The sequence below is a fragment of the Ursus arctos genome, unplaced genomic scaffold (genome assembly GCF_023065955.2).
Source record: "Ursus arctos isolate Adak ecotype North America unplaced genomic scaffold, UrsArc2.0 scaffold_8, whole genome shotgun sequence".
Classification (NCBI taxonomy): domain Eukaryota; kingdom Metazoa; phylum Chordata; class Mammalia; order Carnivora; family Ursidae; genus Ursus; species Ursus arctos.
This window is the reverse complement of record NW_026623100.1, coordinates 64,203,326-64,229,793: the sequence shown is the minus strand read 5'-3', so window position 1 is coordinate 64,229,793 and position 26,468 is coordinate 64,203,326. Positions and strand designations below refer to the sequence as shown.

Genomic DNA, 26,468 nt, shown 5'->3' with positions numbered 1-26,468 from the left:
CACCCTGAGAAAATGTAACCAAAAGGGTTTTGGCTTTGAATTCTTTCTGACAGCTTCGAGTCCATTAAAAATACATTAAATGTCCGTGAGAATTTGCCACGGCACGTTGTTTTGCCAAGAGGAAAATTTGTTAAATCTGGATATACATTTAAAAATTCTCTGCAAAATCATTTCAAGTAACTTAGTTTCATTGCTGTGTAGAATGCTGTAGACTTTGGGAGAAATCACTTACACACACACACACACACACTGTTCTTTTTCTTCTTTCTTTTTAGTTTTGTGTCTTGACAAGAAAGTTTTATGTGGAAAAGTCAAAGAGATTTTCTCTCTTAAGTCATAGAACTACGGTCGCAATATCAAAAGGAAGCCATTGTTTTAGAGTGGCGATTTTCTATTTTGATTTTTTTTTTGATGCGTACTGTGATCTAGATATTACCCTAATTTAAATTTAAAGAGAGAAGTGAAAAGGAGAAGAAATTTGGGATTTATTGAGATTTATTACATCATGCTCTGCATATTTTATTTTGTTTCATTCTTAGAAGACGAATTCTGCAGGGGAGTATTTCCACACACATTTAACAAACAAGGCTCAGAAACGTCGGGTAATTCTGGAGAGACCACAAAGCTAAAAAGGAACGGAAATGGGATTCTAACTCAGAAGATGCTTTGCCCACGAGTCAATGGTGAGCAAGAAACAAACACAAAGAAACTATTTGGATTTGTAAAGAGTTTGTGATTTGCTGGGGGTGGAAGGGGGGAGTGAGTGGGAGGACAGATGAATCAACCTTAGCCACGCGCTGGTGATTGCTGATGCTGGCTGAAGGGTTTCACTATGCTATTCCGCCTGCCTTTGTATGTTGGAGAATTTCCAAAATAGAAGGTCAGACAAAACCAACTCACTGCTTAAAGGACATTGACAACATAGAAAATACTATATATAAATAATCTTTTGTGGTTTATAGAGCAGAGTTGGAGTTTTACAAAAAGGAGAAAGAGCTAATCTTCAATTCCTAGAGACATTTATCAAAATAGACCCACCTGGGCCGTCATGATACATGACGGGCTGCTTGGCCTCTGCTTCTTGGAAAAGCCATCATTCTACTGTTGGGCCACGGGCTGCTGCTGAGGTCCTAGTCGCTACTTTATTATTTCTGCTAACTAGATTGAGGATTTATATTGCGGGATACCAGTAGTGCTACTCAGATTATTTTTTTTGCCCTATTTTAAGCTTGTCTAACATTATCAAGAACTACAAGACCATGAATCTCACAGGTGGGAGAAAGCATATTTTACTTCAGGGAAAGGACTGCTTTGCTCAACTTGAAAGGCTACCTTTCACTAAAACAGTGATAAAAGCTTTTCTAGGAAGAATAACAAATATGTAAAATCACCTCCATTGCTGTGGGCCATCGTCAGGGCTTCCAAAGACGTTTCTGGAGTTATTTCTAACTGGCAGATCATGACTTTGGCTCTGCTAATGGTCCTGGCTGCTTCCCTCAGGTCTTCAGTATTCAAAAGTAAATTTGCTCCAGCCACTATAACGATGATATTCTGGCCTATAAAGAATTTCCGCATATTTATATTAAAAACCAAGCAAGGCCAAGCGATGATATTCTGCAATGTTACAAACACCCTTACAAAATCATTATGTTAAATGTGCTGTAAGTATTAATTTTGACGTTTCTAGGTGATTCAGGTGAAATTCTATATTCCCACTGTATCTTCGTTTACAATATCCCTGCTCTGTTAGATTAACATTATTTGAGTAAATTCTAAAAAAGAATTCCCCTGTCAGTATTCTCATATACAAAGAACACTAGCTGTAAGGTGTTATATAACATAGTTAAAAATGACCGGTACAAAGTATGTGGTAAAGATTCCAAATCCGAAACGACAGATGTCATAATGATGTGTATGAACAGGAGTAAACTTGCCCAACAGTAGAAACGAAGGCTCTGTAGTATGCAGTCAGTTCATGTGTGCACCTTAGGGTGTTCTGGTCATCAAAACGTATTTTATAACATCTAACAGATGGGAAACTGTGCCAGATAACCTAAGGTCAAGAGAGGGATATCTGACCTATGCAGTGCCAGACCGAACGGAAGCCAGAACCTTACATGCTCATGACTTAGACCCACTCTCTACACTCCCACCGAAGTGGGGAAGAAGTGGGGGCCGTTTTGTCTGCGAGGTGAGCTCTCAAGAGCCGTGCTGTCCCATATGAGAGTCATGAGCTCAAGCCACATGTGGCCACTGAGCACTTGAAATGTGTCTGGTCTAAATTGAGATGTGCCTCCATTGTACACCGCATAGCAGATTTTAAAGACTGAGTAAAAAAAAAAAAAAAAAAGAAGAAGCTAAAACATCTCATTAGTTTTTCAGAACATTTTGATCACGTGTCGAAAATATTTTAGATGTATCGGCTTCGGTGAGTATATTAAGATTAATTTTACCTATTTCTTTTGACTTTTTAAAATGTGGCTCATGGAAAATGTCAAATTATGTCTGTGGCTTGCATTGTATTTCTTTTGGACGGCACTGATCTAGAGGGACGAGTTGTAGCAGTCATTTCTTTTCTGTGCTCCGGGCCGCCTGTGCTGATCTTGTGTAGACATGACCTAAAATTACCTCTGAACACAGAACACATGCTAGCCTATCATCTTACCACAGATGTGTCTGTTGGCCCCAAGGAGGACTTAATAAGGTGGGGACGGTTCAGCATAAACCCAACCTTGGCACTGGAAAAATTCAAAGTACCCACACACTGAAAGACAGCATATCTCCTTCCTTTTCTCCTTCGGTGACCTCATTCTCTCTGCATCTGTGTTTCTGACTCCTGGACCTACGGTTCTGGCCTGGCCTTCGCTGAGGAGCAACAAGACCAAGACTACAGCTGTCTGGTAGACATGGCCATATGGCCAGATCATTCATGGCTCCAATTTAACTCGTCAGAGCTGACTCCTTCCTTTAGCTTGCTACTCAGATTCCTTCACTGAAGGGAGCTGATGGTCCCCTCTCTGGGTATTTGTGTTACCTCTTCTATAACAAACTATATTCTCAAGGGTGTTACCATATATGATATATAAATCAGACAAGTTCTAGCATAACAGGCACTCAATACATAATATTAAACTATATCTTTGCATGGAAAGTGTAGTTTCTTGCTACATCATAAGGAAGAAATGGAACTCAAAGATATCCACAGAACACAAAAAAGAGGTTTCACCCAGACAGGGAATGAACTGCTGTTGGCAGCAATAATTACTTAAAATGTAGCTTAAAGGAATGAACACAGACTGTCTGTTGTTAGAGTGAAAAATTGTATCTTCTTTAAGTGGAATACATTTTTTCATTGTTGTTATTGCGACTTTGGAATCACCAGAGTAGATCTAAAAATACCATATCTTCTGTGAGAAACAATTTATGAAACTATATTACAAATCAAAGACATATTATGACAAATCCTAATTTCACGAAGTGCACGCCGACTGCCCACAATGCACCAGGTTCTGTGTGAGGTGGCCCCATGGGATGCTCGGTCCTTCTGAATATGAATTCTGAATTAAAGAATTTTATGTAGGTTTTTAAAAAAATATTTAAAATAGTTGGCAGAAATTATGAAGACTTTACTTGAGGGTAAAGGGAAGTTACTGTTTTTAAAGACAAGTGTTTCAGCTGTCGCAAGGGCTCTATGACAGACAGACATAGTTGTATACATAGACTTGAGAGATTTGATTGCCGTTTAAAGAGCAGACAAAATTGAACACTAATGATAAGTTAGAAGTAATTAGTTTCTGCCATTTGCTCAGTAAATATTCTATAAATATGATTCATTAACTTCCTTGTGCACCTATCTATTTACATTTATTTACCTAGTATAACTGAAATGACAGGTGAATACTTAACTGCTTTTAGAGAACTGCTTTTGAGTTCACGTGAAGGGTAACGGGATGTTTCAGGATATAAATATTATTCTGAGGCAACTGTAACACTTCCTATGTATTGGGTGGACAGTTTTATATTTAAATGATCAAGTTGGGAAGTATAAATAAAGGGAAACATGCATAGTTCGATTGGAAAGACCACATCCGAGGCCTTGGAGGGGTGGGTATGGTAAGGGATCCGTAGGGTTACGGTCAAAATCGGTGCTTCTGCTCTAGTTCTGGACATGAACTGCTTCGTGAAATGACACTTCAGTATGCGAAACACGTACCTTCGTTATTGACAATTATAGAAGCAGTTCCTGTAGCAGCATCTTGAGTCTGATATGTAAATTCTAGAAGAAAAAAGAAATTACAATCATGTACGCGCAGCCTGGCACGGATAATCTCTTTTAGCAATTTCAGTGCACCACTCAGCTTTGGAAAACCTTTTAACCTTTAACCATCTGGAATGATAAAAGAAATAAGCAATTAGCGCTAATTTATACCCATCACCTATACAACGAGGAAGACAGAAGCCTTTACGCTTAGTTGTATCTTTGCTCTACGTTAACAACCCAGCAAACCACCCCCCTGCCCCCCGATCTGCCCCCATTATTCATAGCGTGTACATCTGCATTTTTCTAGACCATCACATTTCTTTTCTTCAGTGAAAGAAATGACAGATTGGAGAGAGTAAAGGTCAAACCTATACAATGAACTTGGTTGCGTTTCTTCATAAGCTTTGCATCTCATCAAGCATCATGGGTTGGAGCGTAAATGGAAATGTTGATCAGGCGGCCTTTGGCAGCAGCTAAAAGCCTTGAAATGGAGCCAGAGACCTGCATTCCACTCCTGGCTCTGGCTCCAACTAGCTGTGTGCTCTTGGACACATTGAGAACCAATCTGGCCTTCGGTTTCTCTTTTGTGCAACGATGGCATCAGCTTCAGTGGTTTCGAAGATCATTTCCAGCCATGACATTCAATGACTTTTCTTAAAATATCTTTTGTGAACGCAGCACCTGTTTCCTCTTGTCACCTGCTTTTGAAACATTCCTACGAGATGAAGGTTTGTAACCTCTTATCATTTTATTCCCATCTGGAGGAATGTACATGAAAGAATTAACCAAACGACATTTAAGTAAGACGAGATGAGGCTTTGCATAAAAATTCTCTGGCCACCAGAGGAGGATCTAAGAATTCTATTCTATACTCAACTGTTCTTGTAATCAGATCCCAGAGGAAAGTCATAAAAACTAACTTTAAAAAAGATGCAATTTTACCTGTAGAAATATCATTCTGTTTTAAGTTTTCTATATAATCATTGCCAAAAGAATCTTTGCCAACCTGTACCAAAAAAAAAAAAAAAGAATGTTAGATCTTTTACATTTAGTAAAATGCTACAATGTAGTTTTTAGAATACTTAGCATTTTAAAAGGGCATATCTGCACAGAACTTTATAAACATTAGCTAATTAATCTTCTTAATGTAAGATGCTAGACTTGATTTCAGCCCAAAGAATTGTTCCGCTTACATCCTATCTAAAACGTAAAGCATTTAATGACCGTCATGAGTTCTAGAACTTTGCTCTCATTTTGATCTGTTCGTGTGGAAACTCCCACTGAGACAGAGCTGTCTACCATCAACAGTCCTCAATATTTATGAAGAATCTCAGTTGTTTGTACTTCACTGTATAAGTGGGCATCTTTGTAATGACTTGCCTGGTGGTTTAGAATCTTCTTCTCCGACACAGGATGGGAGGAGAGAAGAGGGCATTTAAAAAGCCCTTGCTAACTTGGGTAACTCGGTATCGTGGAAGTCTGTTGCTTTTGGATCCTAGCAAGCATTCTGGTAATGATATTTCAGTTTTTCCCTTGGATACCCATTCCTCTTCCATTCATAGGCAACATGGTTAAGGTGGCACATTTGTTACAATCATTGATCCTATGTTGACACATTGGTACCCCCCAAACTCCATAGTTTACATTAGGGTTCACTCTGGGGTTGTACATTCTATGTGTTTTGACACATGTATAGACACGTATCCTCCATTACGGTATTATCCAGAATGGATTCCCTGCCGTAAAAACGTCTGTGCTCTGCCTGTTCAACGCTCTTTCTGTCCAAGCCCCTGGCAGCCACTGATCTTTCTACTGTCACCATAGTTTTGTCTTTTTCAGAATGCCATATCGTTGGAATCATACATTATGTAACCTTTTCAGACTGGCTTCTTTCACTTAGAAAATACATCTAAGTTTCCTCCGTGTCTTTTTGTAGCTTAATCACTCATTTCTTTTTAGTGTTGAAAAATGTTCCGTGGTATGGACGTACCAGGTTAATCCATTCGCCCGCTGAAGGACATCTTGAGTTGCTTCTAAATTTTGGTAAAGATAAATTAATGTGCAGGTTTTTGTGCGGATGCGCTATTTTGTTTTAATTTCAGTGTCGTTAACGTACAGTGTTATATTGGTTTCCTCCAATTTTATTTTAAATTTTAACCTGCGGTCACCATTTAAGTATTAGGGGACTTCACAAAAACAAATTTCCAGGAGGTCCTGAAAATCCAGAGGTTCTGGTGACACTGGGCCCACATTCCTGCAAGGCCACCTAGTTGGAACTGCCCCAAAGGTGAGTGCGTGCTCTCCAGACCACAGCCCCCACCTGGCCTACTGCAATTCATGTTACCTGCTTGGCACCTGTAGGCTTTTAGGCTGGCTGCACCTGAACTCCTATTTCTCTGTCCTGCAGGTTAGTACTACTTCAGCGGATCGTGTATCTATCCAGGTCTCGGCCACTCCTGGTGTGATCTGCTTCTCCAGGGAAAATCGCTCCCCTCTGGATAGATCAATAGAAAGAAACCTAGAGATTTACTTGAGTCAAGAGTGAAGAGAAGACTTCCTGGTGAGATTTTGGATTGTCTAGATCGGGGGGTGGAAAATTTTTTTCTATAAAGGGCCAGAGAGGTAATAGTTTAGACACTGTGGGCCAAATGGTCTCTTTTGCAACTATTCAACTCTGCTGTTACAGTGTGAAGGCAGCCAAAGAAAATCTGTAGACAAATGGATGTGGCTGTGTTCCAATAAAACTTTATAAAAATACATGGTAGGCAAGGTTTGCCCCACGGGTGGTAGTGTGCTGACCCCTGATTTAAATGCCACCTCTGAGAACTTCTTCCTCAAATGACATTTTTCCCTGTGCTCCTTTTCTGGCAGAAATGCCAATTAGGCAATAATCTCAAACAATATGTCACAATTTCTTATTAGCAGAATTTCTATCTCTACGATGAAGAGCAGCCACTAGAAAGCACTGCTGTGGTGAAGAGCTCCCCGGTGGAAGGAGGTCATCTATCAAAGGTTTTTTTCACGGAAGGCTGGCCATTTATCTACCAATGCATCCCATTTCTTAGGTCGGTGATTCATACCAGAAACAAATTGTTTTTCTCATCTTTTTTTTTTTTTTTTTAAACATTATTTCGCTCTCTCCCATGGGCAATCAAGATGCTGTAGAGTTGGGAAAGCATCATTATAAGAATATTGTAGGGATTAGAGGAAGGCCATTCCTAGGCATGTGGGGCCTGGTACAGATTGTAGAACAAAGAAACTTCTCTCCCCTTTCCTATCAGTTTAATAGAGGCAAAATCTGTTCCCCCCCCAGGGGGGGGGCAAACCTGTTTAAGGCGAATTTCAAAGGCATGTTTGATCAATGGTGTGATGATATGAACATTAAGAAGTGCAGGGATTAGGAAGAATCGTTGGAAGGGAAGAGAAAACCAAAAAGCATGTGGCTTTGCCCTCCAGAAACGGCTGGAGGGAAAATCAGACCTACAGAGACACCTGTCACACCGAGTGGAATATCGCGCATATCCGAGGCATAATTAGGAAGGGACTGCATGCTCATGATAACTGCGGTATTTTATTTTAATTTTTTTTTAAGTAGGCTCTATGCCTAGCATGGAGCCCAACATGAGGCTTGAACTCATGACCCCTGAGCTGAGATCAAGAATCAGACACTTAACCTGAGCCCCCAGGCGCCCCATGCTGCAGGGGTATTTTAGAGAGAGCAGTAGCTGCCTGTCTTCTTCCTGCTCCAGGAATCACCCGATGGGGCTACATCCCTTGGGGATGGTGATGGTTCCAGATTTATTCCAATAGTGGTTTCCTGGCAAACCTGTCAGCTGGCGTTCTAACCTCTATGTGAGACGTGGAACAAAAATACTTCTAAGTCAACCTTAGCTCCATTAACTTTGCCTCGGGGTCGTGGTGACACATTACAAAGTAAAAGAACTGAAGAGAACGAATGGGAAGGCGATATTCACATTTGTGTTATGGAAGTCAGAAGCCCCTTCGCACCACCCCTGTGGTTTGGGGCAAGCTGCTGTAACTGCCTCTCGGCCTCAGTCTCCTCATCTGGAAAGTCACAGCAAGTTTGCTGCGAGGATGAAATAACACGCGTGAAGTGCGTTGACAACTGTGAAGGATTCAGTAACGGCTTGGTGCTATCGCCGTCATCGTCCCCGTCCTCATCATCACCGGCGCAGTACTGCTGCCCCGATGGGCGCTTCCCTTGGGGAGAGGGGCACAGCTCCTCCTGCTTGGATTCAATCTTACAAATTACGTTCCTGCCCGTCTGGTTCTCCCTGATGCTTCCAGTTCTTCCTGTAGCTCTCTATTTTCAAACAGAGGAGCACCTGGTCATGGAAGCAAGCCAGTGGGTGCACTGAATTATTTTAAAAATAAGACTGTTACTATTATTGTAATAAAAGCATAACATCTGCATTAATGGTGAAACTAATGCTGTTTAATGTAACCATGTATCCTGTTACTTCCGTAAGAATAACCGAGCCAACGGCGAGCACGTCTGTGTCTCAGACATACGTATTTATTATATCGAAATGTGGGCAAAAAGCAGCAAAGATCTGAGGCCTCTTTTTTCTTTCTGCATTACAGAGGAGTACAGATGCTTTGGGCAATGTCATACTAAAAGAACGCTATTTTCCCTGTTTCGCCATCCTCAAACCTCTTACACAATCATTTATTCTTCTGGGTTGACTTTAAAAAAGGTCGAGAGAAGCGAACACCTTCCAGTGCCCTTTGCCTACTTCTGACTCAAACGTAAGCCTCTTCTCCAGGAACTGGAAATTCATAACCAGAAATCAGAGCAGAACCCAGGCAAAGAAAGGTGTCATGTGTTGCCTGCCATTGCGAGCTGAAAGTATCTTGAAAATCACAGTGAATGATCCAAATGGAATGATTTGTAATGACTGCGAATGAAAATCACAGTGAAGAATTGTTTTTTTTTTAAAGATTTTATTTATTTATTTGACAGAGAGAGAGACGGCCAGTGAGAGAGGGAACACAAGCAGGGGGAGTAGGAGAGGAAGAAGCAGGCTCCCAGTGGAGCAGGGAGCCCGATGCGGGACTCGATCCCAGGACCCTAGGATCATGACCTGAGCTGAAGGCAGATGCTTAAGGACTGAGCCACCCAGGCGCCCCCACAGTGAAGAATTCTTGAACACTACGTCTGAAACTAATGATGTTGGCTAATTGAATTTAAACAAAAAAAGAAAAAAAATCACAGTGAATGATTTCAAACGGTCCTTGAAATAAAAAGGACTTGACATAATAATATCATAGGGGAACCTTCAAAGGTATTTTTGGAGGTTTCTCTGTTTTCCCGGTTACATTTTGCCTATCAAATTGATAAGAGAATTTCAAGTTTAAGGTATCTTGACCACAAAGCAAAATAGTGTGAATGGGAGTCTGCAAACTTGGAATCGAATTTCAGTTCTGCCATTATCAAGCTACTTAAAATTCTTTACCTTTTGCTGAAAACTGTTCCACCTGAGTCAGGTAGGGTGGGACTGGGGTGAGTTCTCTCCGGCAGGTAGGAAACCAGTAGTTCTCGGCCTTCGCTGAGCACTGGTAGCTCCCGAGGAGCTTACAGACATCCTGGTGCCCAGGTTACACCACAGATCAACGAAATCGGCCCCTGGGCAGGTGGGACCGTGGCCTACGCCCCAGGTGGTTACCATGTGTGCCCCCAGCTGAGGCCCACTGGACTGCAGGATGAATGCGGGGAGAGTATGCGTGGAGCTTTGTGTGGAAGCAACGAGGAGGGAGAACAGTTCTGCCTGGTGCCACGTTGGGAAGTCAGCTAAGTGGGACCATGGGGTGTGGCCTGCGGAGTCTGCCTGGGGCGGGGGGCCCATCAGGGTCCAACAAGGGGATCAAGGTATTGTAAAGCTACAAGCATCGCCACGACTGTGTTTGAGGACTCTGGTCTCATTTCGATGTCACGAGGCTTGCCTCCCCTTGCTCTGTGGGCTTCTCTAACACTCGTATTTGGCAAAAATCGTTGGATTTCTCTGTTCTACAGAGTGGTCAGCAGAAAGGGACTATTAACGTGATGTTATCATTTGACTGGGTTAAAAACACAACGTGAGTGCAATATATTTGTGTCTATTTTCTTGCCTTCTGAGAACTTAGAAGTCCTTTCCTCTCTCCACCTAATCACACCCCACCTGTTTTTCAAGTGCAGCTTGAGGCCTACCTCCCCTATCCTAGCCCTTCTTAATGCTCATTCCCTCAACTCCTAGAGCAGTCCTAAAAGATGCCATTAAATAAAGAATACCACCTTCTGTTGTTTGCCTACACAATCTTCCTAAAAGTCTAGCCTTCCTAAAAGCTTATCGGAGACTCTAGCTTAGCATGTATTTATCCCTCCTTAAGCCCTGTGCATGAAATGTGTTCTTTAAGTCTTTGGTCTTAGTTGCCTGTCTGTTCATTTTCCTTGGCCTATCTTATCATTCTTAAAGGGACATCGCGACTACAGGCATGCAGACTGTCCTAACTGTGGCTGCCAAAAGGTCCTATACAAGGTTTTGCTCCTGATAGCCCCACGGAAGGCACTCCTATACTCTTTCAGTAGCAGCAGTGACATACTTTTGGGCTGAAGGATTCTGGGAAAAGCACATTGTCTGAGGTAGCCTGTGTAAGCCTGTTCCGGGTGAAGGAAGCCAGGTCATCAGCAATTGTGGACAACTACTTGCACTTAAGCCAACACAACTCCTAGAACCCCAGATGTTCTTCAGGAAATCCCAGGCTCAGCTCTTCCCTGAAGCTTGTAGAGTCATGCAGTTGAATAGAACTTTCTGTAGTGATGAAATGCTCTCTGTGCTACCCCAGACAGGCACTTGAAATGTAGCCAGTATGATAGAGCAACTTAATTTAAAACTTTATTTTAATTACATTTAAAGCCAGCCACACATGGCTAGTGGCTGCCATCTTGGATAATGCAGCTATGGAAAGATGTAAATTAGAATCATGCAAAACAGCAGGGCTGGGTGTATCAGGAGCAAAAGCATTTCCTCTGGCTAAGGGTCCTGAGGTATTTCCCTCACTTTTACCATTGAGAAGGCTCTCTGCGTTGAGGGAGAGCCAGTCAGTGGCTTCCACAGTCCAGAACTGTGATCTAGTGCCGAGGAAGGGACTTCAGTTAGCACTACCATATAATGTCCATGTTTCAAAATGGTTGAGGAATGGGCTGCTTGGCATCCTTGAATGGTAGAAAGCATCTAGTAATTCCATCTATCAACATATAGTTGAAGTTAAAACCTAGAGGACCAAGATATCATACTCAAGGCTCATGAAGTTGAATACTTCTGCTAAAAGAGTTATCACTTATATTAAAAACAGGTTACCAGTTCTCAAAGTTAGAATGCACAGAAATATAACACTAAAACCAAGTTGAATGCAATTTAATCTTTGTGACTCGAGACATTCTGTGACTGCCCAGTGCCTGAGGGTCATGACGAACAGCAGGTTTGGAGCCTAACATGCATCTGTTGTCCTATAACAAAACCCAGCCGTTGCTTTTCTGAATTAAGTCCCTCATATTAACCTTTTAACTTGTCACTTGTGGCTTTGTCATAAAAGAGGACAGAAGAACACATAAAATTCCAGTTGTTCCAGCTAGCTGGTTGTTTAAATCCTATCTAAATGGGGATAATGGCCTCTAACATACAAAATTAATGTTACAGTCACCATTTTTGAGTCCCGCTTATCTGAGAGTGGAGGTGGATAGAGGGTAAGAGGTGGTTGGTGATAATCCAATTTTCTTCCATTCTTCTGGTATGAGATGCATATTTTTTGCTTAGAGTCCTAGGGTACCCTGTATTTGGATATGTGGCCAGGCATTCCAATCAATATAGACATTAGTTTTAGCCAGTCATCCTTCATCAGAGTTCAGGAAAGGACAAATTTCACTTCATTATATATAACCTGGAAAGCGCTGGTGACTACTTTTTGATCTTTGAAAACTAAATCTTAATGCACGATCAGTTGACTGTCCCACAGTAAAGAAAACAGACAATCTAACCTTTTTCGGTTACAATGATGAGTACTCTAATATGCTGCTTTTCAAGCCATCTGTAGTGAAGGCTGTTTTTTTTTTTTTTTTTTTTCATTTTCAATCCACTGTGGACTAATAATTCTGTAAAATATAACAATAATGAAATAAAACCAGAAAAGAGTCCTACAAAATACCAGGCTTAATTTATTATTACTGTTATATTCATCAGCTATAAGATTATTCTGCCAAATGCTATAACTGTTGCTAATTGCTTCCTCCTAATTTCTGTACTGTCTAGTTAGACAGTTTGCAGCCTGGCCTGGGGATCAGACTTTGAGTAGCATGGCTCTAACATATTGCCTCTGTCACAGAGCTTAATATCTGCCCATTCCACAAAGAAAACACACAGCTGCTTGTATGACACAGGTGGGTTTCTTTTTTTTTTCTTTTTAAAGGAAGCTCTGTGCCCAGTGTGGGGCTTGAACTCAGGACCCTAAGATCAGGAGTCACGTGCTCTACCGACTGAGCCAGCCAGGCACCCCTAGAGAGTTTCGAGAGTGTTATGTTCGAGGAAAGGAGGACCAGGTAATTTCTTGAAGGTCTTCTCACTTGGCTGATTTCAGAGCTGGGTCCTTTGGGTCCATGCCTGCTCAGGGTTTCTTCCCACCGCAAAAGAAGCAGGGTCTTTGGGTTCAGACTGGGCCAGTGCATCTTGAACTCTTCTTTATTCTCCGCTGGCCCTCCTGAGCAGCCAGTTTTGGATATCAAGAAATAACATTTAGCTTCAATAGAATGACGGAGGAGGAGGCACTTAAGAAAATCAGGTGAAGTCCTATGAAAGGTATTCTCACAGACTCTTTGCCCTGCCAAGAAGACTTTCATTTTCTATGGTATCTGCCTGGATTTGTAATCTGAAAATATCACTTCCAATTCCCCTTGGACTGTGGCCTCTGGCCCACCACTCAGGTGAGTACTGACCATACAACTCTTTAACGATCTGCAGCGTTTCATGATTACATGTTTCACTGGATGCATATTGATGGGCTCTTGCTTAATAGTCCTTGTGACAATATCTTGGCAAATAATTCCCCTGAGCTCAGTACGAGCTGTTTTGCGTGTACCATCAAACAGTCTTACTTCACCAGAGCTTGGATTTTAGTTGGTTGCAGGGCGGTTGTAGGTAAGTTAATGTTGCTAAGAAAACCGAAGGATATTTTCTACCTGTTTTTCTTTTGCTCCATCTGTTCATTTTTACCTTGAGTCATTTCGTGATTTTGGTTTCTACTTGGAATTTGTCATCTTAAAAAAACTGCTACACAGCAGGTTGGCTACTTTGCTTAATAAGAATATACTTCACCATGGAAAAATACCACGATGAATGGGTAACAATAGCTTCTATTAGAAAAAGGATATTTTCTTTTGAAGAAGTCTAAGAATATGATGCAGTCTGTTTAAGCTTAGCGAAACCGGTGTCTAAAGATTCCAGGCTGTGTAAGCAAAGTCACCCCGTGTGGGTTTTGGCTGCAGCCATGCTTTCTTCTCCGGTCTGTAGCGACACCCAGGCTAAAGCCGACCGCGGGGCTGAGCGGCCGACGGCTGCACCGGGACACCGCGGTGAGGAGCAGGTTGTCCAGCTGCTCGGGCGCTACCGTGAGCTGTCACACGCAGACCAGGATAAAACAGCAGCACCGGGGCTTTATCAGACTCCTGACTGGAACATTTCCCCGTATACAGCCCTCTGCTGTCTATTCCTCTCACATCCACTCCTCATGGTTGTATGATTCACTTCCCAAGTTCAGTTCCACAACTCAAATATTTTCTATTTTGCGTTTCTCTTTGCCTCAAATTCAACAGACCTAAAATAACACCAATCTCAATCTTCGAGTTGGATGAGATCCCAGGGGACATCCAATTTTGACTTTCATGGCTACATGAATAGCATTTATGAAGCTTCCAAGAGGGGTTCTCTAATCTCTCCTTTTACGGCTCCAGCTCGAGGGAACTCCTCTCTTCCCAGAGCAGCCATTTTTGGTACTTTGCTTCCAATACCAATTCTCTGTCCACGTTTTCCCAGCCAGGAAATATCCTCCTTTTTCCAGCTCCCAAGACATGTTAAGTCAGCACCATCTGATGACTCCCCAGCCCCTTCATTTCTAATCAAGCATAGGATCGATCAGGCCTACGGCTCCTTCTCCAAGCCCCACAATTCCTAGCACGTATTAGGTCATCAGTAATTAATGGCTGATTAACTGACACTTAAAATCAAGAGTCAACCTTTGGAAGATGTGTGTTTCTTACTTTGAATCTTGTGCTTCATGTGAATGTTTTTTGACCAAACAAACAGCTAGATGAGAATTTCATCAGGTTTCTCATAAATTAGAAAGAAAACTACAGTTCATTAGCAGATGAAATGATAATTATATCGTTTGTACATCATTGAAAGACTCCTGTGGAGAGAAGAGTGCTGTATGCGACAGGAAATGACACTGCAGAGAAATTTTGGTAAAACTGACCCAGCTCACAGGAGCGAGCTCATTCTTTTAAATTTCTCCGTTTTTTCTTATCCTTTCCTGTGTAGACCGAGTCTAACTTTCCTAAAATAAACTATCTTTCGTGTTATCCCAGTAATGCTAGCTAGCATCTTAAAATTCCATTAAACACACAAACGTTGAACCTTTGGTAGCCAATTTGATTTTCAAAGGATTTCAGTCGGATGGCTAGAAACAGGGACTACTGTATTTTACATGTCATCTCCTTATATACCTGAAAACAGAACTATGCCTAAGGATTAGTTATGGGTAGTTCATAAAAGCCCAGATTCCTTTCTGATCCGAGAGCTAGCATTAGAAGAAATAACTTAGAGATAAGTGAATCACCAGTTATTAGACCAAGTTTCCAAAAGCTGTGTTGTAGCAAAAACTGCTAAAAACAGGATGACTTCTGCTGCTTAGAGGCTGGACCAGAGAAAGCCAGTGGAGTAGGCCAGTTCGTCTCACTTCTCAGCCTTCACTTAGCAGCTCAGGAAGTTAAAGGAATGTAGCATTAAGCTACTTCCCAGAGCACTCGGTGAGGCAGAAACGAATATGAAGGATAAGGAAAAGGACTCGCTCCTCTTCCAGTCTTTAACAACAATACAAAACAGGTACTCAAGCAAGTGTGTGCACAAGCATGGTCACAGTAGCACCGTTCACAACAGCCGAAAGGCGGAAACAGCTCAAGTGTCCATCAACAGACAAGTGGATAGACAAATTATGGTCTATACAACGGGATATTGTTCAGCCACAAAAGGAATAAAACAGATACATGCTATAAGGTAGATGAACCTTGAGAGTATTATGCTAAGTGAAAGAAGCCAGACACAAAATGTCACATATCCTATGATTCCATTTAGAGGAAATCTCCAGAATAGATCAATCCACAGAGACGGAATGCAGATTGGTGGATGCCAGGGGCAGGTGGTGGGGGCGGGAGATGGGGGGGGGGAATGCTTCATGGTAAGGAGTTTTACTTTGGAATGACAGAAATGTTCTGGAACCAAGAGAATGGTGGTTGTCCAACATTGTGACTGTACTAAATGGCACAGAATTGTTCCCTTTAAAATAGTTAAAAAATAAAAACAATCAACTCAAGTCTTAAAACCAGACCCTTGCCTCTAGAATCCTGTCTACTGTACTTTACACTCACCTTGCATACCATGGATGTCTTTGCTCCAAGCCTGGCAGCTTGGACACACTGGTTGGCACCTTTCCCTCCAAAGCCAATAAAAAACTTATGTCCATGGATGGTTTCTCCGGTTTTTGGCAAACGAGAAGTAAGACTGCCATAATTTAAAAAGAGAAGGGAAGAAAAGGCACATTGGTAACTGCAATCAATTGAAGTTCTTCAGAAGAGAGAGAGACAGGGTTCTTGGATAGAGTCTAGTCTGAGCAATCAGAATGCAAGCAGAAGCAGAGAAGATCACCTATTCCTTTAAGATAACGTTCAGTGGTTGGCCTCACTATCCAGAATGCACCTGCTGACAGGAAGCCTTCCCGTCCCCACTCCCTCCCACAGTCCCACAGCCACGCTACTGGAGATCCACTTCAGGTGACAGTTTCTAGAGTCTACTGTGTCGCAGTGCCCACGAGTGCCTCTGTTTCCCATCACGGGGAGCTCTTGGAGGGAAGTCACTTCTGACTCCCAGTGCCCAGCACAGACCTTTATTCACAGTGGGACTTGATGAATGGGACCAAGTTAATCAATGTGTGTTTCTGTACAGGTTAATCCGGTCACTTTAATAAGAAGTAGGAAGTGTACCAGGATTCTGGTAACCACGCTCAGGACCTAAGAAGAGGGAAGCTGCAATTCTAGGCACTAAGGAATCCCATTTGTTTCCTGGCAGGTGGGGTGTTTTGATGGCAGGATCAGGTGTTAGTCCCAGACCATCCTGTACACCACCCATTACAGGTACTGACTCAAAAAGAGCATCTATTAAAAAAAAAAAAGTCTAGAGAGCTAAGTTTAGTTTAAAATTTTTACTATAGAAAATTTCAAACCTATAAAATTGGAGAAAACAATATATTCACTTCTCTACCCCTGTGCACTCATCACCCAGATTCAACTATTGTTGACTCCTAGCCAACCCTGTTTCAGTCTTTACCTTCATGGACTTCTCCAAGAGCTAAGGATTTTTACTCACCTGTTAACTGCTTGGCGAGGGTAGTAGTAAACGAGACAAAAAGTCAGAGTAAAAGGTTTTCTCCATGGTATGATTTTCGTAACATTAAAGTGGAAGATGTGAAGAAACAACATCTTTAAAGGACAGAAGATGTGAAGACAGAGAGAGTCCTGGGTGTAAGGGTGAGTGAGGAAGATGGCCCTGAGTAGCATGAGGACTGGATGGCCACAAAGAAGGGGGTGAGGGGGGCCAGATGGAGCGATGGCAGGTGTGACCAAAAATCTTAATTAGCTTTAGATGGGCAAGAAAGGCCAAGGGGGAAGTTCACGACAGTAAGTCCACTGAGAACCTACTCTGTTTTGGCAGATCTGAAATTATAATCATTTCCCACCTAGGCTGTAACGTATCTGAAACCAGTACCTTATGCCTAATATCAGAGTATCAGGACAATGCCAATGCCTACAGATCACTAACCGCCTGTTTGCAATGGAATAACCTATGACTGATGCCAAGAACACACGATGGTGTCGATCGTGACCAAGTTCAACCCGTGCACCTCCTTTATGTAGTTCGAAGTGTCTCAGTAAATTGGGCTCAACCACTCCATTCCCTAGCACCGCAGTGTCAAATATGGTTATTTGAGATTCAAAAGAGACTCATCAATAATTTGAAAACATTCTATTCCACTCCTCCCCTTTTCATGCTATTTTTACCTCCTATTCTAAATGCATTTATAGTACTGATGAAAAAAATATCCATCTACAAGGTTCACTTCTGAAAAAGGTACTCAATCAAGAGAAAAATGGTTTTAATGTAATGTTATTATCCTGTCATTTAATTTAGCAATGACAAGTGATGATGAGATTTTGATTTGCATCAGAAATCTTAAACATTTTAGGATTCTGTTATGAACAGGCAATGATGAGTAATCTGTGCGACTGGGTAACTATGTGAATTCTTGGCTTATTGACGCTGCTACAGACAACATCCATAACAACCTTCAAAAGAAAAAATATCCACTGTGGCTCAAAACAGGCCAAATAACTTAATTAGTAAGACTGTCGGTATAGAAACTTATGACTTCACTATATTTATGCTTAGATCTGGGTCACAGTACTCTGGTTTGAATCCAGTATATCTTTATTATTGGCTGTGGGAAATCATGAAAACTATATCAGCAGATGATTATTGGGATGTGTATATATGGGACGGAGGAGTGAAATCGGGGGTACAGTGTTATGTGTTTGTTGTGGGAGCAGATGGCTGGGATTTAAACTCCTTTCTAAACAACTTATATTAACACAAGCACCGTACTCATTTAGCCATCACTGAAACAGACATCTCCCTCCTTTGGAATTCCACTCTTTTCTTTCTGTATCTCTGCCCTACTCTTTCTTTCTTCCTTCAATTGTAGACTCTCCCTGTATGGGGACAAGGACCAAGTCTGTCATGTTCTCCATTTTATCCAGAGTGCCTGACACTTAGCATGGGCTTAACATATTTTTTTGACTGAGTGAATTTTTTAAAGACACTTCCCTTGTCTCCCTGAAGGGTAGCAGAATATGACTGGAGGAGCTCAGGACATGCTGGCCAAATATGCCTTTGGTATACTGCTTATATTGAACTGTAGGCACGTGAAAAGTAGCAAATGGAGGGAGAGGCTTTCTCTGAACTGCCCCTTTCCTGCCTAAAGACCAGTCCCCCCAAAGGACTCAACAGCCATGAATCCCCTCCCTGGGAGTTTCATCAACCGGCAAGGACGGACTCCTGTCACAGACTAGAAGTCAACACCACACCCGGACAAACGTTGTCACAAACATCGTCATACCTCCTCTTCATTCTACCGAGGGCCAGTTCATCTTTCCTAAGTCATTTACTCTCCCCTAAGAGGCCTCCCCCTTCTCCCTTCCCTGGTAGGATCCCTGAATTCTTAATCACCTTGGGGAGTTACTCCTTTTCCCCTGGGCATCTCCCATGTGTACCAGGGTCTCAGCCAAGCACTGAGAAGGGAAGAGGGAAGATTATCCCCCCACACCTTTCTTCTCTGTGTCTCCCCTGTGTAGCTTCCACTCCTACTTCTGAACTGCAGGTTTGGAGGTGTTGATGAATGGGAAGGAGGAGACTGGCGGGGATGTTCAATTATCTGGCAATGACAGTTCCACGGTTTACCAGACCTTGCCCACTGCGTTCCTGGTGTTAGCAGCACTCCTCTCGTGTAAGTAGAACTGTAACTAGAAATCAGACTATCACTCTTCATTCACGTATTAATTCAACAAATGTTAAATCGGTGTTTTCTAGTATACCTCTCTGGGACAAAAGCTACTTGCTGACAACATAATAAATCCTAACCCTGATGCAAGCAACATATGAGTGGAAAAAAAAAAAAGAAAACATGTCAGAGCATGAGATTATTATGATCTGATTCATGTTTTTTTTCTCTTTTAAAGATCAAATTGGCTTTATTAAGCGATTCGTGAATTAGGCAGCATCTAACAAGTAGAGGGGAGCGCCCCAACTCATGTTTTTTAAAAATAAAAAGATACGTATATGTCCTCATAATATGTAAATGCACAGAAAATGAAACGTTAATGACAGGTATCCATGAAAAGGGTGGAGAGAGGGAGCAGAAGTTCATGTTTTACTTTATACACAGAGGTATATGCAACAAGAATATATTTGTGCATTATGGGAAGCCACTTGTTACTACTTCAGGCTCATCTGGCTTCTCAGCATCTTTTTCCAGCTACCTGGGCTGGTAGCTGGCTCCTTGTAGGCTCAACCTAACACAGCCTTGCCCAGTGCCACTCGTTTTCCATTCCAGGGTTTCTGTTCCTTTGTCATGGTTCCCCGGCTGTCCACAGCATCGAGGAACCAGTTAGTTAAACACGTCAAGTGTACTTGTAAAGGCTTTTCTTGCTCCCTGGATTATAGTCCTGCACAGATTATATGCTCTTAAACCTTTGTCCTGGACCTTTCTATTGAACCGAGACTAAGAGAGTTTACTGCTTATTGATTTTTCTTTTTTTAAAAGTAAATGAATTGGAGTGGAAAGCAGAGTTGAGAGCAACTAGAAAGTTAGTTACAGACAGGCAGAAGCATTTGGGAATTATAAATCCTAAATTACCTTGACCTAGGCTTTCCTATCTCTTTCCTTCTTAAAATCTTGAAATTAAGGTCTGGCTCAAGAAAGGACCTGCACAAAGCACCATCCCTTGGATGAAAGCATTGCTCTGATTTGCCCCAATTCAAACATGACATTATGCAGGGCGCCAAGGACAAAGTGCTCCAAGGAAAATAAAAAGGGAGCAGTATACTGGTAGTAATACACTGTTGCTACCATTTAAAAATTAAACAGAGAGTGAAGTTTCTGAATGAGGGAGAAAACCCAGACAGAGAAAACCAATCATAAGAAATATAACTGAATTTAAAACAACTTCGTAGCTTTAAAAATGTCACATTTTAAATTTGCGCAGGGGGAAACACTGCTACATGTTCATAAATGGCCCCGCAGTCTTCTGTGCCCTGAGAGGTCACGTGGCTAGAGCCTCGTTGCGCAAGGCAGCAGGCCTGAGCCACTTACTGATTGTATTCCCTTTGACAGCTTTCCCCTCTTTGAACCAGCTTCTTCTCTTGCAAAACAGGTTTAATAATACTTGTCAACTCCTTAAATGCCTGGGTTTTGTGCTCTGACTTATTTCACTGACAGGTGTTATCAGAACAACTAATCAATTGCTTTTAGCTTCTTGACAATGATGTGCTTGTTACAGACTCTCAGAGATGATTCATACCAAAGGAAGGAATGACCTGGTGAAAGAGGGATGAGAAGTCTTTCGACCAAAGAGGTCACACGATCCCGGCTCCAGCCCAAAGTCGAGGAATATGTTGCTTTTTGGCTTTTTGCATCCCACCCTTTCTTCTTCTGGCTGCAAGCCTGTATGCCTCTGTAATAGGGGATTGTACTATTATTGCCCAATTAAAATTCATCACACTCATTTACTATTCCTGCTGCCTGTACTCTTCAACCGTATCTGTTCTCAGCATTTGTGTATGTCCCATTTACGGGAACGAGTATCATTTCCAAACCAACCTAGTCATCTCTCTTTCTAGCTCTGTAAAAAAAGCAAAAAAAACGAAAAACAAAAAAACAAAAAACAACAAAACTTAGCTTCGAATCTTCATTCTGTGGTTCCTAACCCTAAACCTGCAGACATAGGATTTAAGGGAATGAAAGCTGAATTATACTTTAAACCGTTTTTTTTTTAAACTGATTTTGATTATTAACTCCTATTTTTTCCTAGCTAATCAGTCTGGGGCTAAAAAGTAGTTTTGCCTGAAGAGGTAGCTATTCTTGAATTTGTAGAATAGATATGAAGAATATTGGTCACAAGTGGCCAGCCTTTCAGAGTGTCCTATCCTTGAATCTTATTTATTTAAATTTTGCTTGTGTGAAAAAGTGTGCTAGGCACGGGAAGCAATAAAGAGGAGTATGTTATGGTCTAACATGGCTGCCTTCCTTCCCATCTCTGCTCAGATGTTCCCTCCTAGGAGAGGCCTTCCCAGACCACCTTACAGATGTCCCTATTCCTAATTTTTGTTAAGTGTTCATTCATTCTGACTAGGAATACTATGTTTCTGGATCAGAGACAGCTTTTTAATTACTCATAATTGTGTTAGTTCTCTGTGTCCCACTCTCCCCCAGGGTGACATGAGAGGAACTTCCAAATAATGAATTCTTGGGAGTTTATATAGTCGCTGACACAGCTGTTGCTTCTCCTCCTCTCTGGGGTGGGGAAGAAGGAGAGGGAGAAAAGACAGCCCGGTGACCTTTGCTTTGTAATATAAACGAATCCTCTCAAGGGAGCGAAGGAGTGGGAGGTCTCTAAGTTTACAACCCCTAGAATGTAAATAAATGTGTCCAAGGAAGAAGTCCCTAAATCTCTCCAGAAGTCTTTGACTTGCAAGGTTTGTTTGCCATTCAAATATTCTTTAATCCTGGTGCTGGTGATCTTTGCTCAGAAAGTCCTGATCATGCAGAAATGTGAGAGTGTTCATGGGAAGAACACTCATTGCTTCCTAGCGATTTTCTTCAGATCCATATCACTGTCTGACATTCTAATGCTCATTTATCTCTCTCCTCTCTCCCGATCTTCTTTTGGATTAACTGTATTCCATTTCATCTTCACTACTGATGTGATTAACTCCTTTTTTCCTATCTTTTAAAAAAGAAGATTTTATTTTTAAGTAATCTCTATACACAACATGGGGCTCGAACTTAGATCCCTGAGATCAAGAATCGTGTGTGTTTCACTGAGTGAGCCAGCTAGGTACCCCTCCCTTTTTTCTATTTTAAAAAGTGATTGATCTAAGGTGTACAACGAGCATCTTTGAACTTATCACAGCTTATTTTCAAACATTACTAAGCCACTTTACTTGTAAGTGTAATTTATTCTTCTATTTCCCTTCCTAATCTTTGTGCTAGTATTGTTACATATTTTACTTCTATATGATATAAACCTTACAACACTGTGCTGTTATTTTTTATTTAAGCCATCAGTTGCCTTTTAAAGAAATTAAGAAATGGAGGAAAGAAGTCTTCGTATTTGTCCATACATTAAGCATTTCTGGGGCACTTCATTCCTTTGGGTAGATCTCAGCTTCCATCTAGTACCATTTCGGTTCTGCCTAAAGAACTTCCTTCAACATTTATTGTGCGAGTTTCTGGTGATAAATTCTCTCAGATATTGTTTTTCTGTCTTCATTTCCCCTTCTTATTTGAAGGATATAAAATTCTATGTTGACAGTTTATTTTTTAAGCACTTTAAAGATTTCATTTCTTTTTTTTTTTTTCCTGGCTTGCAAGTCTGCAATGAATCTTTGTTCCCTTATATGTAATGTCTGTTTATCACCCCCTCTGGATGCTTTTAAGAGTTTCTGTTTATAATTGGTTTGCAGGAATTTGATTACAACGTGCTTTGTGGTTTACAGTATGCCTATCCTGCTTGAGGTTCACTGGAATTCTTAGGTCTACACGTTTGTAATTTTCATAAAATCTGAAAATTTTTCAGCCATTATTTCTTCAAATATTTTTTGTGCCTCACGCCTCACCCACTCTTTTGAGACTCCAATTACACAAACGACAGACTCTTTGTCTCACATCACAAAGACTCTGTGTATTTTGGTCATTTTTTCCTCTATGCTTCAATTTAGATAATCTGTCTTCAAGTACACTGATCCTTTCTTTTGTAATGTCTACTCTGCTGATAAGCCCATCAAGTGATTTTTCATTTCAAAAACTGCATTTTTCATTTCTTGAACTTCTATCTGGTTCTTTTATGTATCTCCCACTTTTCTCCTCACGACATTCATGTTTTTCTTTAAATCACTGAGCATTTTATAATGGCTCTTTTAAAATCCATTTCTGCTAATTCCACCATCCTGGCTATTTCTCTGTATCAATTTTGATTGGCTTTCCCCCTTGGTTATGGATTATATTTTCTTGATTCTTTGCATGACTATTGATTTTTGAGTGAATGCTGAATATTGCAAATGTTACAATCGGGTGTCTTAATTTTGTTGTGTTTTTCCAAAGGGTTGAACTTTGGTTTTTTGGGCAGCTAAATAGTTTATCTGTTTGATACTTTTGAGGATTGCTTTTGAGATTTATTAGGGAGAGTTCAGAGTAGCCTTTACTTAGGGCAAGTTTACCCCTTTTACTAAGTTGTGGTCCTTCTGGGATCTCTACTGAATGCTCCAACGGTTCAATAATGTCTCTGGCCAAATAGATTGCAATACCTCCCATTCCTGTATAATTTCTGGGAAATGTTCAGCTTAGAGCTCTCTAGTAGCGGCCCAGCTTTGTGGAGTCTCTATGTATGTCCATGTATTATTTAGCAACAGACTCAAGGGGACTCCCATGCAGACTTCTAGACCTTTCGCTGATTAGCTCTTTCCTCTCCAGTACATGTTCCCACACATTCTAGCCACCTTAGTCTCCCTAAGCTATGAACTCAGTTTTCTCGACTCACTGATACTGCCATACTTCCTTGAGTTTCTTCTCGCTGTGCCATGGTCAGTAATGTGCCTCTAGGACCCACCTGTTTGTTTCCTTTCTCGTCTGGATAACATGCCTATTGTCTAACATCTGAAATAGCTGCTTCATATATTTTGTCCCTTATATACCCCATTTTCTTGTTGTTTCTGGTGGGAAGGTAAGTCTGGTACTAGTCACTCCATCATGGTCAGAAGTAAATATTTGTTTATTTTAGAGAGGGGGAGAGCATGCACATGGTGCGGAGGGGGAGAGGGAGAGAGAATCCTCAAGCTGACTCCCCACTGATCGCGGAGCTCGACACATGGCTCGATCCCTGAGATCATGACCTGAGTGGAAATCAAGAGCCAGCCACTTAACTGAGCCACCCAGGCGCCCCCAGAAGTAAATATTTTTGAATGAATGGTCTGCACCTTAAAAGACATTTATGGAGATAGTTGGGATGACAGATGCCTGTGTATGCAAGAAGTCAGAGTGAGGTGAGAGCAGTGCAGAAGTGCTGTGTACAAGCGTGGCCCAAGGAGAGAAGTAAACCAGTTATCAAAAGGCAATATGGTCGGAATAAAGGAAACAAAAAGGGGCTGCATCCTCCTTCATCCCTCTGACACAGGACTGAAGACTGATGGTACAGAGGGCACTGGGAGAGGCACAGAGGTCAAGTAGTTAGAACATATTTAAAAATTAAAATGCCATCAGATGGCAACTAAATCTTTTTGAATAATTATACACAGACCTCCTGCCTCCCAGCTGAGCAAAGTTCTGGACAAGGAAGAGAAGCCTGGATAGAGAGGCTGAGAAGGAGCTAATCCCGGAGCTAGAACGTGCAGGAGGAGAGGGCAGGAGAAATACATGTGTATGGGGGACTAGTGAGAGGGGACTGGACAACCAATAAGGTATGTGGGAAAATCAGGATGCAGAGAAATAGAGCAGAAGGGGAACTAGTGAGACTGAAGCATTCACTGAAGTTCCTGATGAAAAACATTTTAATTCACTGAAGAAGGCAAGTATGAACAGTGACAAATAACTACAAAACCGGTATTTTATTTTCTATTTTGCCAATTAATTATAGTAAACTTTAAATTTCAAAGTGACTTCTGTCATCACATTGTAATTATCTAGGCTACTTCTTCCTGCCATCTGCTGGTGTAGGTTAAAGAAATACAAATGGAATTAATTTTATCCTAAGCAAATATAATGAGATAAATCAGTGTACAAAAAATAATGTATTCTGGAATCAATTATTAAAAATTTTCACTTATCTACAGTTTTTGGTTTTCGGTGCTCATGCCTCTTTCACATTCCCATCATCACGAATAATCACAAACGGGTCATATTGGAGCTTCACGATACGTTTGTCGGATGGGTTAGAGAGGGCATTATCCTCACTTTGGCAGCCAGGGAGCTATGGGAAATGTCATTCCTGTCCTTTGAACCCTTTATTGGTTCCCAGGGTCTACGGAATAAAACCCAAGCGCCTCAGCGTGGCTGACCAGGCCTCTCCGCAACATCTTACCTCTGACTCTACGGACCCAGTAGCGGCTGTCCCAGCACGCTCCGCGCATACCCGCAGCCGTGACTTTGCCCCTGTGGGTTATCCCAGCTGGCCGGAATGCGCTCCCTCCTCTTTTTTGCTGGGTTAGCACCTGCTTATTTTCTAAAGCTTGGCTCAGGAGGCACCCCATCCAGGCGCTTTTCCCTGGACTCCCACAGAACCTGCAGGCACTTACCGCATCACACTGCGATGACCCCTCTTCGTGTCTGCCTTCTCCCTCGGACTAGAAGTTCCTCGGGAGCAAGGGCCATGTTTTGCTCATCGCAGTATCCCTAGCACTGAGCACAGTCCCCGTCTTTCAACAGTGTACGCGAGCAACCAAAATACTGAAGAGACATCCGTCACGAAGCCCACCCAACCTTCCTCTCCCAACAGGGCAGACGCTAGGGTGTGAAGAGCTGGCAAGGGAACGGATCCCTAAAGGAACTTGTTCGCAGCACCGCACGGTAGGTGTGCTTGCTTTGTCGTGTGCAGTTTACTTTTTAGTTTTGTTTTGCAGTTTACTTTTTAATGTGTTTTCCTCAAAGGGACCAAAATTAGCAAATTTCCCATGAATGATCTCTTTTGATGTTAGGGAATTTGGTTGACAGAAACATATTTGACAAAGTATTAAGAGTTGGTAACTGATAGGCAACTTTCAAGACCAACTTTAGGAGCAGAAAGGATAATAAAGGATATTCCTCTAACACTGGGAATGCGTGTTACTCCTCAGGTCAACATTCCTCTGGCTTTTACTTTACTGAAAATGCGAAGCAGAAGAGATTTTTCTGTTCCAAATATGACAAGTCAAGAGGCTTCCAGCGGAATGCAGGTTAAAGGTTACTGTAATACGTTAGACACATGTAACCTTTTCTAGGTATGGTATACATTTTTGGCTTTTTAAAAAAAGTAATCTAGGTCCTATGTTTCATCCACTTTGGATCGAAAAGCTTCTAAATTCAC

At 41.7% G+C, this 26,468-nt stretch overlaps 1 protein-coding gene and 1 long non-coding RNA gene across 8 annotated transcripts in view; one reads left to right on the top strand and one right to left on the bottom strand.

Annotated features, from left to right (window-relative positions):
• RBKS (ribokinase) overlaps window positions 1-26,468 on the bottom strand; it is an 87,548-nt gene that overhangs the window by 56,196 nt on the left and 4,884 nt on the right. For all 7 annotated transcript variants that reach the window (XM_044390901.3, XM_026478099.4, XM_048222757.2 and 4 more), the window contains exons 2-5: window positions 15,954-16,086; window positions 5,204-5,267; window positions 4,214-4,276; window positions 1,392-1,556 (exon numbers count right to left, since the gene is read on the bottom strand). In XM_044390901.3, the coding sequence (XP_044246836.1) occupies window positions 1,392-1,556; window positions 4,214-4,276; window positions 5,204-5,267; window positions 15,954-16,086 (425 nt within the window). The remainder of the gene's footprint in view (window positions 1-1,391; window positions 1,557-4,213; window positions 4,277-5,203; window positions 5,268-15,953; window positions 16,087-26,468) is intronic.
• LOC123002058 (uncharacterized) lies at window positions 1,540-21,215 on the top strand. The gene is made up of 5 exons (XR_008958207.1): window positions 1,540-6,821; window positions 7,184-7,326; window positions 12,725-12,854; window positions 18,990-19,141; window positions 20,694-21,215. It is a non-coding gene; the product is annotated as an uncharacterized LOC123002058 (long non-coding RNA).